This window comes from Asparagus officinalis, chromosome 7, assembly GCF_001876935.1.
Source record: "Asparagus officinalis chromosome 7, Aspof.V1, whole genome shotgun sequence".
In the NCBI taxonomy this organism is placed as follows: Eukaryota; Viridiplantae; Streptophyta; class Magnoliopsida; order Asparagales; family Asparagaceae; genus Asparagus; species Asparagus officinalis.
Genome location: NC_033800.1, coordinates 42402695 through 42416202, shown reverse-complemented (window position 1 = coordinate 42416202; position 13508 = coordinate 42402695). Strand labels below are relative to the sequence as shown.

The 13508-nt window shown below is 32.2% G+C and overlaps 1 protein-coding gene across 1 annotated transcript; it reads left to right on the top strand.

The window, feature by feature from the left end:
- LOC109847037 (reticulocyte-binding protein 2 homolog a-like) lies at window positions 5173-5934 on the top strand. Its single transcript, XM_020416282.1, has 2 exons — window positions 5173-5559; window positions 5665-5934. The coding sequence occupies exons 1-2, from the start codon at window positions 5173-5175 to the stop codon at window positions 5932-5934; spliced, it is 657 nt and encodes a 218-aa protein (XP_020271871.1).

Genomic DNA, 13508 nt, shown 5'->3' with positions numbered 1-13508 from the left:
TAACTTAATTTCTTCCTTTCTTTTACGCCCTTGAGTGAATGATTCACCCTCTCTCTCTGCTTAGGATACTCTCAGTCTAATACATTCAAGCAAGGAGATCCTACAGATATTAAAGTGATGATAATTGATTCATGGACCTAACTTAAAACAAATGGAGAAAAGGCACGAGGACAAAAGAATCTCAGAAATTAGTTCAGGGGTTTAAGCATAACTATTCCTTTGTACTTACATGAAAGTGTCCATCACTTCACAGAATTTTATAATATTGTCTTGGTGAAGCCAAGGCAACAAACTTAATTTTGTTATTTCTATGAAGTGCATATTATATGCAAATCATTATTAATGGGTTTGGATTCTTCTAGTTGAGAAACTCTCTTTGACTCCCTCTGTAAACAACCTGACCTGTTTATGTACTTGATTTGATGAATCATTAATTAAACAATTCTGTTGAACTTTGGGGGTGCAAATTTTCTTAGGTTGTCATAGATTATGTGGACCAGATGATGATTCTGGTTAGATGTTTTGGCTCATCTACTTGGACCCTCTCTAATTAAAGCTAGTGAGTTGTGCCCTCAAGCTTATTTATTCTTTGCTTCAATTGTTTTCAATTTGAGTGCAAATCCAAGCATTTAGCTTATAAATATGTTGGAGTATAGAAATATGTAATAGTTTAATGGGTTTTACTCATCGGAGCCATTTCTTATTCTTTTGGTTCTATTATTCTCAAAGAAACTAGCTACTAGGTCGTGATATTCGCTTAGAATTAAAATCGCTGTGATATTGACGTGGAGGAACACATTTTTGCAAGATTTAGCAATTTTATTTTGAGAAGAAGAAGAAGACAAGCATAACAAACATTCAAATATTTACTATAAGCGGGAGCAGTATGTTAGAGTTACTGTTGTGTCCTATTCTATCTGGTAGCGCAATAAGGCCATGTTTAGCAAACGAATAAAGTGGGTGTTAAGTGAAATAAATTTGGTCCAAGTATTTAGCCCTAGTTTGGCAACAAATAAACTTTTAAACTAAACTAGTTTTTCTTTGGCTCATTTTCGCCAAACTAGTACACATAGAAACTAATTTAGTCTAATCAAGCCCATGCGAAACTGGATCAAAACTAAACTTGGTTACTTTCTAAGTTGCCAACACACCCAATATAACCATTCTATGAAAGGAGTAACGAGTTCATTCTCAATTGTTGACATAATCTTCGAGATTTTCAATAGTTCTGTAGGGATTAGTATAGTTTTAAAAGTAGAGGGGGTCATTCGTGCGTGACAGAGACACATTACTCAAGTAAAACATGGATTCAAAAATTAGATTTTATGCACAAAACTCGAGATTAGATGTGTGTTATGTAAATCATAAAAAAATATTCTGCATTTATCTCATTTAACTGATGACAGATATTTTAAACATGTATAACTTCTATATTTGGCTTTCGAGTAAGAATAGGCAGATAAATTGAAAAGTGGCTGTTAAAACTTTTTTAGTTTATCTATTATTGTCGTTTATGAGTGTTTCCAATAGCCCAATGAAATTTAGTATAGTTTGTAAAATTTAAGAAAAATTTGTTTTAATTAAAAGTTCATGTTGGGGTTATAGTATAACATCGATGCGGTTAGAAAAAGTGATAGAACTAAATTAAGACTTAGGCCAATACCTAATAGTCATAGCTTTTAGATTAAAATTGATTACAAATGGATATTCATATGTGAGTTTAGTCCCGCATTTTATAAGACAAGATTTTATACACGTGCAATGCACGTGGTTAAATATCGTGATAATTATTTTTGATTTATTTTCTTACTAAAATTTATTCCTCAGTTATACTTTGATAATTTTTGCTCACTTATATCTCTAAACTTTAACATTGTGGTTATTTATTTATTTTTAATGTTTGTTTAAATATGCTACACCAAATTTAAATTTGCATGTTGATAATTGAGTTGTCAGGAAGCAAATGTAATACGAAGCCAATCTAAATTTTCATGTTACTTAGACTAATATGAAACCAAGCTTAACCTGAGAAAGTATAGCGCTGTAAAAATAAAATAACTTGAAAAATAGTATTATAAAAGTAAGACAAATAATAAAGCTATTAAGCCAAGATGATTGATTTAAAGTGGGCTAAAATGATAGAAATGAGTTTATAAAAAATATAATAGACTAAAGATTAATGATTATTCTAGTACACTTTTATATGATAAAAGCATATACATAAGCATATAAAAATAACTAAAATGTTTATAAAAATACCTTCTAAAGATTCCTAATTCTACTCAAAAAAATATTCTATAATAATTTAGAAAACAATGTCTTTTGTTTCTTTCTATTTCTTTTTATTCTTTTTTTGTTGAGCCAAGATCAATCATTTCTCATCTTTATCTTTTTTCGGGGCAATTCTAAAGTAGTGTCTTTATCGTGTACATTAATTGTGACATCAAGTTGGAGCTAAATTTCTCATGTTGTTATCTTTTCTTAGGCTCATTCATCTTTTGGTTTCTCATCTAATTTCATAAAAAAGTTGAATGTATTTCCAATTTTTAATACAAATTTCTAAAAATATGGACTTTGAAATTGTTTTCTATTTCAATATAGAACAAATGATAATTTAATATATATGAAATTTTTTGTGTTTTTAATTTATTACATAAATAAGCTTAAGGGTTACCTATTTTTTCTCGGCAATGATTCTTATGTTGTGCATCGAATAAGATTTTATGTTGCGTCAATAATGTTACTTTTATTCTATCCATATCATTTCCCACTGGGATTTAAACTAAATACCTATATTTTTCATTGTCAATATGCTTTAGATTATAATGTTAATATTTAATTTTGTATGTTTATTTCATAAAGAAGGGATATTACTTAACCTTGGTACTGTGTTATCAGTGATTCTATAATATTTAACATTTGAACACTCATTATTAATATCTCTATATACCTTCTTGTTGTAGCTTTTATAACCATAGAACTATGGCTCAACGATATTGTAAATGGTAGTTATTTTTCCCTTAAAGATGCAATGACATGTCTATATATTGTTAAACTATTATTAGGCTTAATTGTATGAATGTTAGAGTAGGTTTTCTAAGACCATACCTCTTTTGAATGTTGTGATTGTTGCATATATTAGTAATTTGAATTTATGTTGCATTTATAAATAGCCTTAATAAAGATGTTTTAGTCTTGGCAACTTGCTCTGAATTAGCCCTGCATATTAGATTAAAAATATAATACTTTCTCTTTATTGTGTTATATAGAAGTTTTTTTGGTTTACTTATTGTTCTTTTTTTAGTAAGTTGTATCTTTTAGTTGATATATATTATTGACGCAATTTACGACAACTGTATATATTCTCTACAAATTTGGAAAATATATAAGGTGGCATTTAGTAAGAATTTTAGTAATGAAATATGTTTTCTTCCTATTTAGAGATCTTAAAATCTAATTGTGGTATTATATCATTATCTTTGATCGTGTTTTCAAGATTTGATCCTTCGTTATTAGTCATATTCCCAAATAAAGTCACATGTAGCGTCATGATACTATATAGGAAAAGAAAAAGGGTGATTTTATAATTTTATTGCTTACACAGAGTCATGACATACTAATTTTTCTTGTATCTTTCATGAAGAATATTTCTTTGATTTGGATAAAGTTGTTCAATATGTTCTTCAAGGGTAACTCAGTCGGTACTTTTTGATACATATGCTTTATGTTAATATTAATTAAAGTGATTCATAGATGTTTTTAAATTTTGAGTTTATTTCCTTCATTTTTTTTCATTTGAAATGGAAACATCTTGATTTTTTAAACGATGTTTCTGAACTTTCTGATAGTTAATTTATCCATATATAAACATTTTTACTTTTACCCTATAAATATTAGTAACATCAGTGATCAATGTTTATAAATTAAAACAATTAATATTAAGCTATTATATTATAGTCTTTTATTAGTTTTATGTGTTTTAATCTTCAATCAATTAATGGTGTTCTTGTATTTTTGCTGCTCCAATTAATTTATAAAATTATATATAGTTACTTTAATTTATACAATGACATTAATTTTTAACCTATCATATATTTTCCAAATTTTTATTCCTTAACTGGATGTTTTTGATCTGTTGTTATTATTAGTATTTACCAGCATCAACTTAGATTACTTTTATATTCTAAAAAGAGATAGTAAACATTATATTGAAAGTTAAATTTATATATCTTCATGAAAGAATATCAAACAATTACTCTTTTCTTTGCTAAGATTTGAAATTTTACATTTTTGTGATTTTTGACTTTTGAGGATGTGTTTTGTAATTTTTAAAACTTGGAGAGCATTTTTTTTAATTTTAAATTTTAAGTTGGGTGCTAGTAATTTTTATGTTTCATATGTTAGTGGTAAGTTTTCAAATGTCAAGCTATTTGTTAGAACTCTAAAATTTTGAGGATGATTTTTGTAATTATTGAAACTTTGGCTTGTTTTGTTGCAAAATTTAAAATTTTGACGGTCTCCTGATAATTTTCAAAATTGATGTGTACTAGTTATAAGCTTTAAAATTTTAGGATTTTTTGTGGTTTTTAACTTTTTAGGGAGTTTTTTAAAATTTTATAATTTTGAGGTTGTTTTTTACAAAATTTAAATTTCAGGTGCCTAGTTTTTTTGAAAATTATCTATAGCTAAATGTAAACAATATCCATGTATGGCTAATCCTATTTTATTATAATATAATCTCTTAATAATTTCAGATCATTTTAAAACATATTAACATTGTTTTTAAAGATGCAGAGGAGGTGAAGGATCTACTCATTGAGCAACAACTTACCTTTTGGAGAAGTTCTGTAAATTTATGATTGAGATCAATAGGCTAAATAGAATAATTGAAGAACTTGGAAGACATGATGAGGTCATAGACCCGGTGGTGCTGAAGGCAAATATCAAACAGAAAATTATAAAAAAATAAAACCAAAGCCACCGCTTGATGAGGAGGAACAACCATCCAAATCAAGTAGATTACATAAGGAAGACCTCATCATGCAAGAAGCTGAACATAAGATGGCTGAGGATGATGCTGAGAAGCCTGTTGATGATGTTGTTGTTCATGGATGTGAAGTTGATTTGGAGGTCACCACAATGGAAGGCAAAGTTGTGGAGGATGTTGGTTGAATGGAAGAAGGAGATTATGTTGGGAATATAGCTGAGGGGGAAGCTATAATAGAAGGGGAAGAAGGGGAGGATGTCGGCCCCCAGAAGAATGGTGAAGTGGAATCCCTTGAGAATAAAGATGAGGAGAATATAGATAGAGAAGAGGTTATTGTAGATAATAAGGTTAAGGATAATATAGATAAGGATGAGGAAAATATAGATATGGAAGTGGAGAATCTAGAGAAGGAGGAGAAATCAGAGAAGGAAGAGGAGCTTGTTGGTGGAGAAGGGGGGAATGTAGATAGCAGGGTTAAGGAAATTGTACAGAAAGAGGAGGAGATTGTACATAGGGAAGAGGAGCATGTTGGTAGAGAAGAGGAGAATATAGATAGTAGGGTTGAGGATAATGTATAGAAAGAGGAGTAGATTGTGTATACGGAAGAGGAGCATGTTGGAAGAGAAAGTGAGAATGTAGATAGTAGGGTTGAGGCCATTGTTAATATTTCACATCAGGTAGACAAAATCTTAGAAGATCTGTCAAGTGATGTGCAAATAGAGAAAGATGTAGCAGCCATAACGAGGAATAAGCCAACGTTGCGAAGGGCAAGCAAGCGGTCTAAATGGTGTCATACCCCATACACAGAGGGAAAGGGAAAGGCAAAGGGAAAGGGAAAGGTAAAGAAAAAGCAAAAAGTTACTATAGATATACTTGCAAGTCTTGATGATGTACATACAATTGACAAAGTTTCCCATTTTTATACCGGCAAACAATATCCCACTTAGGATACATTGAGTTTGAAGCCAATGACAGCTGAGGAGGAAGTTCTATTGGACAAGCTAAATAAAGATATTCTTGACCCTGCATTATTTAGCATACGTATAATAGATAGCAGGGTACTCTTGTACATAATTTTAAGATACCATCTATAGTATCAGCTAGACCCGTCGTAGCTGAAAATAATTGTCTAACCAAGTTTTTGTTAGGTCTCATGTTATGAGCCTACATCTTCTAATCTTGTTTTGATGATTACAAACAATTCTTAATATTGTTTGTCTAGTGTTTATGTTTCTTATTAGGTATTCTAGACAAACAATGTGTTGGAGGATGGATGGAATAGAGCTTCAACGATGATATCCAATGGAGGTTGGCGGAATGTCGGTGAAGCTTATGCAATTCATAGTTAAAGATCAAGTTCAAGCTTCATCCGCAAGTGTACCAAGTTGAGCTCATTGAAGACCTTCATCAAGCTTGGGTATATAGTTTATAATGTTTGTAGTTTAGGTTTTATATAAAGTGTGTTAATTCTATAAAGCTCAAATATACACACACATATATATTTGTGATTTTCGTAACTATAAGTGTTTTTATACAAAATAAATTTTGGACTATATTTACATCATAAACAACTTTTATTATGTTTATATAAATATTCCATAAGTTTTCAAAACTTGTTTTGAGTCAAAAATAAAAATCACATGTTTTTCATATATACGTCTTTTAGTACTTTTGCAGAATACAGTGTTTTTCACAAATTATAAATGCAAATTGAAAAATTCTTTTTCCAACATGTTTGTATGTATGATTATAAACCTTTCCCAAGATTTTACATTTTTTGGAAATTGTTTACTATTTTTAAAGAGCCTTCAAAAGTAAGATTTTGGACATGCACAGTGTCTGTGTATGTTCATAAGTCGACTTATCAGGTCTGATAAGTCGACTTATGAACTAGCTTGGAATATGCATTTTTTCTCTGTTAAGTCGACTTGTTCTTAAAAGTAAGTCGACTTGTAATAAGTCGACTATAAGTCGACTTATAAACTCTCTTTCTGCATCTGATTTTTCTTCTGTCAAGTCGACTTGTGTAACCTGATAAGTCGACTTATATATAGCCGTTGGCACAGTAACGGCTAGTTTCCAGCTTTGTTTATTTTAATGTTTTTAAGGATTTTGGTTGGATTTTTGGGCTGGTTTCTTCAAGCCTATAAATACCCATGTGCATTAACTATTTCCCATTAACTAAGAGGTTTTTAACAAGAGTTTTCAAGTGTTTAAAAGTTTGCTTATTCTCAAGTTTGGGTTTGGTGTTTGTTTACAAAGGAGGAAGCTTACGTTGCCAATTGAGGGATTCACCCTCAATCTTCTTCATCCTCTCTTTGTGTTCATAGAGAAGTTTTCCTAACTCTATTCCTCTAGCAAATTTGTTTTTGATTTTCATATCATCATTTATTGCTAGTTTGTTAATTGAGTTAGAAATTGTTTATACTCATATTATCACACACACCCTATTTGAGCTTGTAGCATTTCATACATCATATATTTGGTTGTGGGGTGTGATTTAGTGAGTGTGAGCTTCATTGCGTTCTCACTTTTTATTTGAGAACAAATCATTGTATTTAACTTTTATTTGTGAGAATCACTTGTAATATACTTGTACACCAAGAGAAGTGTAAGGCGAGACATAGGGTCGAATCCAATAGGAGTGGCGTCGATTAACGAACCTAGGAGAGGTAGTAATCGAGCACTTGAGGAGGAGGACACGGGGTAGGTTCCTACACTTAGTGTGTAAAGTGTTATTGCATAGTGTTTGTGTAGTGTGAGAGTTTTCGGTGATCTTGTAACCCGAGTGTGTAGAAGTTCCGGCTTCCAAACCGGATTGTGATAGTGGAAATCTCCTCGAGGTGATGAGCGGAGACGTAGGTCGTAGTGACCGAACCTCGTAAACATATTGTGTGTTTGTGTTTTGCTTAGTGTATATTTTATTCATCATTATTGTTCATATCCATATCATATTTCTTCTTGCAAGATCAAATTGATCAACATAATTTTAATTAGCTTTTAATTAGGATTAGATTAGCATAAGACCCTATCTCCTCCCCTCTAGGGTCTAACAATTGCTATCAGAGCTTGGTGCTCTTTGATTTAAGGACTAACCGCCTTGAGTTAAAGATCCAAGTTATTGTATTTGTGCTAATCTAATTTTGATTACATTGTGCTTCTTACATTTCATCTTTATGGATATGTATGATTCATCTTGCTTAGGATATGCTATTAATATTGCTCCTCGTTTGGATATTTTTCCCTATGCTCAATGGCGTATTAGATTCAAACTTTTTGTTCAATCTAATCAATTTGATTTATAAAAAATTATTGAGGATGCTTATGTTGTTCCCATTTTGTAAAAATCCAAATGGTGTGAGAATGATAAAAGATTGTTTAACATGAATAAGCTTTTGTTAGAATATTTGATTAATGCTTTTCACTCATCGTTTTCTAACAAATTTGCTAATTTTGATAGTGCTTACGCTTTATGGAAACTTATTGAAGCACATGAAGGGAAATTGGAGGCTATTCAACAAGCGTTGGAAAATCCCGCTTTGAGTTCTAAGGAAGCCTCATCTCCATGTACAATACTACTAGGTGATAACCCTAGTGAGGTATGCGATAACGATGATATTATTACTTTTGATGAACTTGCTCTTGAGTTTGAAAAATTACACAATTGCTATATTGATGTAAAGAGTAAGTATGTTAATATGAAATCCACTCATGAAACACTAGCTACTAAGTTTAATTTTATTACAAATGAAAATATAATTCTTAAAGAATGCAATGAAAATTAAAAAATTAAAAATGCTAGTTTGCTTCATGAAAAATGTGATGCTATGTTAGAAGTAGATAAGTTGAAATCTATGATGAGTAATCTTGTTTATTCTACTTCTAGTAGTAATGCTTGTTTGCACAATGATGAGTTGAATCAAATGAGAAAACGAATATCTACCTTAGATTCAACACTAAACACTTGTATTGCTAATAATAAAAGGCTTATGGACTTATGTGCAAAGTTCAATGTTAATTCTTCCAAGAAACCTATTCACTATGCACATATGTATGACAAAATTCATAAATGTTCTATTTGCGGTCTTAAAAGCCATTTAGCTCAATTTTGTCATAATGCACCAAAAATTGACAAACCTATTAATGATTGTGCATCCCATCAAGCTTTTTCATCACATACGCATGTACACACACATAGTGTAAATCATAAACATGCTCATGCGTATAAATGTGATTATTGTGATCGTTTTGGTCATTTGACCATGTTTTGTTTCGATTGGAAAAGAAACTCTCGTTTGCAAAATAATTACAAAGAAAAAACTATTTTTGCAAATGAACCACGTGCATTTCATTTTGGTCAACGTAAACCATTCAAACCTCTACATTGCACAAATTGCAATCGTATGGGTTATGTTTACAATTTTTGCTTTGATCGTATCGGTGCACAAAATACACCCAAACGGGTTCATAACCCTAAGACCTTGAATTTACATGATAGGGGTCATGTCCCTAAGTTTTCCGGCACCAACAATGATTGGGTGCCAAAACAAATTTGATTTTGTTTAATCTTGTTTTGTTTCCATGTTTGTGTTTGAAAATGTTTTAAATTTTTGTTTATAAATGAAAAGTTGTCAAATTTTTCTTTAAAATTTTATCATGCAGATAATTTATTGTTAAAATATTTAATTCAAAGATTTTCATATAATAAAAATGAATATTACATTTTTTTGTATTAAAAAATTAACTATTTTAAACTTTCTGGAAAATCTTTTAGTCATAAGTCGACTACAAGTCGACTTATAGTAAGTCGAATTGCAGTCGACTTACGGAATCTGTCTGGCTTTGGTTCGGTTCGGACCCATAGAAAACCCGACCCATCAGTAGATTTGATCTTGGCCGTCCATTAGTGAGTTGATCTAATCGCCACCATTATTGCCATTTCCTTTAGAGAGAACCGAAATGCCATCTCCCCATTTTCTTCGTTCCTCTAATCCTCTGCTCCTTCGCCATGCCGTTCTCCCTTCCCTCTCATCCTCTGCTCCGTCCATTTGACTGCTCTCCTTCGCCATTTTGGGTCTCTATCTCGTGTCTAGGTATATCTCCTGCTCCTCAACCCTAATTTAGTTCAATTTCACCTATTACATTATCTAGGGTTTTGAGTTTTGGGTTTGTTCTTAGACTGTGTTCATATTTCAGTTCTGTTTTCATCCATTATGTCTAAAAACATCCACAAACGTCGTAGAAGTGGGAAGGATCCACACTCATCATCACATGCTCCACAACCTCCCTCTTCTAACTTTGCATCCTATGAACATTATCTTAGAGATCTTTCAGCCCTTACTAAATATCGTTCTATTTGTCAACTTAAGCCATTTCCCGGACGATATGTTAATTTTAAGGACTTTAATCATTTTAGGCTTCAAGATATTTTCGATCATGTTCACATGATTCAATTTCTTTCTAGTACCAATGACATCTCCTATTATCCTCATATGGTGCATCTCTTTTATGCGAACAAGAGAATCAACAAATCCAACCCTCACAATCTCTTCATTTCCTCTATAGTTAAGGATCGTCAAATCACTTTTTGTGCCGATGATCTTTCTATCATTCTTGGTCTTTCTCGTGGTGAAATCCTCTTAAAGGATGTTATTTACGATGATCCAGCTATAGAAGCACTCTTGACCAAACCAGGCTTTCATCTACCCTTAGAATCTTCTAATGCCTCCTTCTTGGCCAAAATCATCGGTCGTATCGTTTGCTACAACATTTTCCCCAAAACTGGAACCTATAGTCACTACACCCAAGAGCTTACTAGAGCTATCTATGCTATTGTAGGGAATGTATATGTTAAATGGGGTAATGTTATTTTCGATGTCATGACCACTGAACCCAGCACATTCATTCCTTTTGGGGCTATACTCTCTCGTGTCTTCACCCACTTTGATATTGAGTTATCCAATGAAGTTAAGGTCAAAGTCCGTCCTCTATTCGACGTTTCTTCTCTTCATCGGATGAAAATTCCTACCACCCGTCATTCTTTAGAAGCCGAGCTTGCTCGCCTTCATGTGTCTTCCAATCTTGAGCCTATTGTTGATCCTGTCCATTCTGAGTCTGAAGATGATGATTTTCCCTCTACCCTACCTAGCTATATCTAGAACCTCTACACCCGTATTGCTGAGTATCATGACGCTGATCAGGGGAGATTACAGAGAATAGAAGACACTCAGGTGGATCTTAGGATGAGGTTTGAAGAGATTGAGCGCACTCAGGATGACATTAGGAGCTCTCAGGAGTCCATTAGAAGAGATCTCGATGCGATTAGGACTCATCAGGAGACGCATCTGTCCCACATTGAGAAGAGACTTGACGACATTGTTAGGATGATGCTGCACCCATCACCTCCCCCGGGTCCAGGACCATCCGAGCCATGATCTTTATGTTCTAAATTAGCTTTTTGTCAAAAACTTTGAATTTAGTTGTAATGAACTATCTCTTTTGTTGAATTATGTAGGTTTGGATGTTCTTTTTCTTTTGTGTTAAACGATATGAATCGTTGTAAACACTTATGTTTGTTTGGTTTTCTATCTACATGTGCTTTGATATATCATCTCTTATTTTTTGGTGGCTAGCGTATGGTGTGTGCTTATCTTATATTCATATTTTCATGTGGCACTTATACAGGGGGAGGCTTTCCAAATTTTTTTATATACTTACCTATGCTTTATGATAGGGGGAGCTTTCGCTCTCTTATTCTTTTGTTTCCCCATTTTTGATGTTGCCAAAGGGGGAGAAACAAGTGGTTTGTGAGTATCTTTTAAGAGTATTGTGCTTTATTATATATCTTATATATTTTATATACTCTTTGTGTAAATTGTTTGTCATCATCAAAAAGGGGAAGATTGTTAGGTCTCATGTTATGAGCCTACATCTTCTAATCTTGTTTTGATGATTACAAACAATTCTTAATATTGTTTGTCTAGTGTTTATGTTTCTTATTAGGTATTCTAAACAATTCTTAATATTGTTTGTCTAGTGTTTATGTTTCTTATTAGGTATTCTAGACAAACAATGTGTTGAAGGATGGATAGAATAGAGCTTCAACGATGATATCCAATGGAGGTTTGCGGAATGTCAGTGAAGCTTATGCAATTCATAGTTAAAGATCAAGTTCAAGCTTCATCCGCAAGTGTATCAAGTTGAGCTCATTGAAGACCTTCATCAAGCTTGGGTATATAGTTTATAATGTTTGTAGTTTAGGTTTTATATAATGTGTGTTAATTCTATAAAGCTCAAATATACACACACGTATATATTTGTGATTTTCGTAACTATAAGTGTTTTTATGCAAAATAAGTTTTGGACTATATTTACATCATAAACAACTTTTATTATGTCTATATAAATATTTCATAAGTTTTCAAAACTTGTTTTGCGTCAAAAATAAAAATCACATGTTTTTCATATATACGTCTTTTAGTGCTTTTGCAGAATACAGTGTTTTTCACAAATGATAAATGCATATTGAAAAATTCTTTTTCCAACATGTTTGTATGTATGATTATAAACCTTTCCCAAGATTTTACATTTTTTAGAAATTGTTTACTATTTTTAAAGAGCCTTCAAAAGTCAGATTTTGGACATGCACAGTGTCTGTGCATGTTCATAAGTCGACTTATAAGGTCTGATAAGTCGACTTATGAACTAGCTTGGAATATGCATTTTTTCTCTGTTAAGTCGACTTGTTCTTAAAAGTAAGTCGACTTGTAATAAGTCGACTATAAGTCGACTTATAAACTCTCTTTCTGCATCTGATTTTTCTTCTGTCAAGTCGACTTGTGTAACCTGATAAGTCGACTTATATATAGCCGTTGGCACAGTAACGGCTAGTTTCCAGCTTTGTTTAATTCAATGTTTTTAAGGGTTTTGGTTGGATTTTTGGGCTAGTTTCTTCAAGCCTATAAATACCCATGTGCATTAACTATTTCCAATTAACTAAGAGGTTTTTAACAAGAGTTTTCAAGTGTTTAAAAGTTTGCTTATTCTCAAGTTTGGGTTTGGTGTTTGTTTACAAAGGAGGAAGCTTACGTTGCCAATTGAGGGATTCACCCTCAATCTTCTTCATCCTCTCTTTGTGTTCATAGAGAAGTTTTCCTAACTCTATTCTCTAGCAAATTTGTTTTTGATTTTCATATCATCATTTATTGCTAGTTTGTTAATTGAGTTAGAAATTGTTTATACTCATATTATCACACACACCCTATTTGAGCTTGTAGCATTTCATACATCATATATTGGGTTGTGGGGTATGATTTAGTGAGTGTGAGCTTCATTGCTTTCTCACTTGTTATTTGAGAACAAATCATTGTATTTAACTTTTATTTGTAAGAATCACTTGTAATATACTTGTACACCAAGAGAAGTGTGAGGCGAGACACAGAGTCGAATCCAATAGGAGTGGCGTCGATTGACGAACCTAGGAGAGGTAGTAATCGAGCACTTGAGGAGGAGGACACGGGGT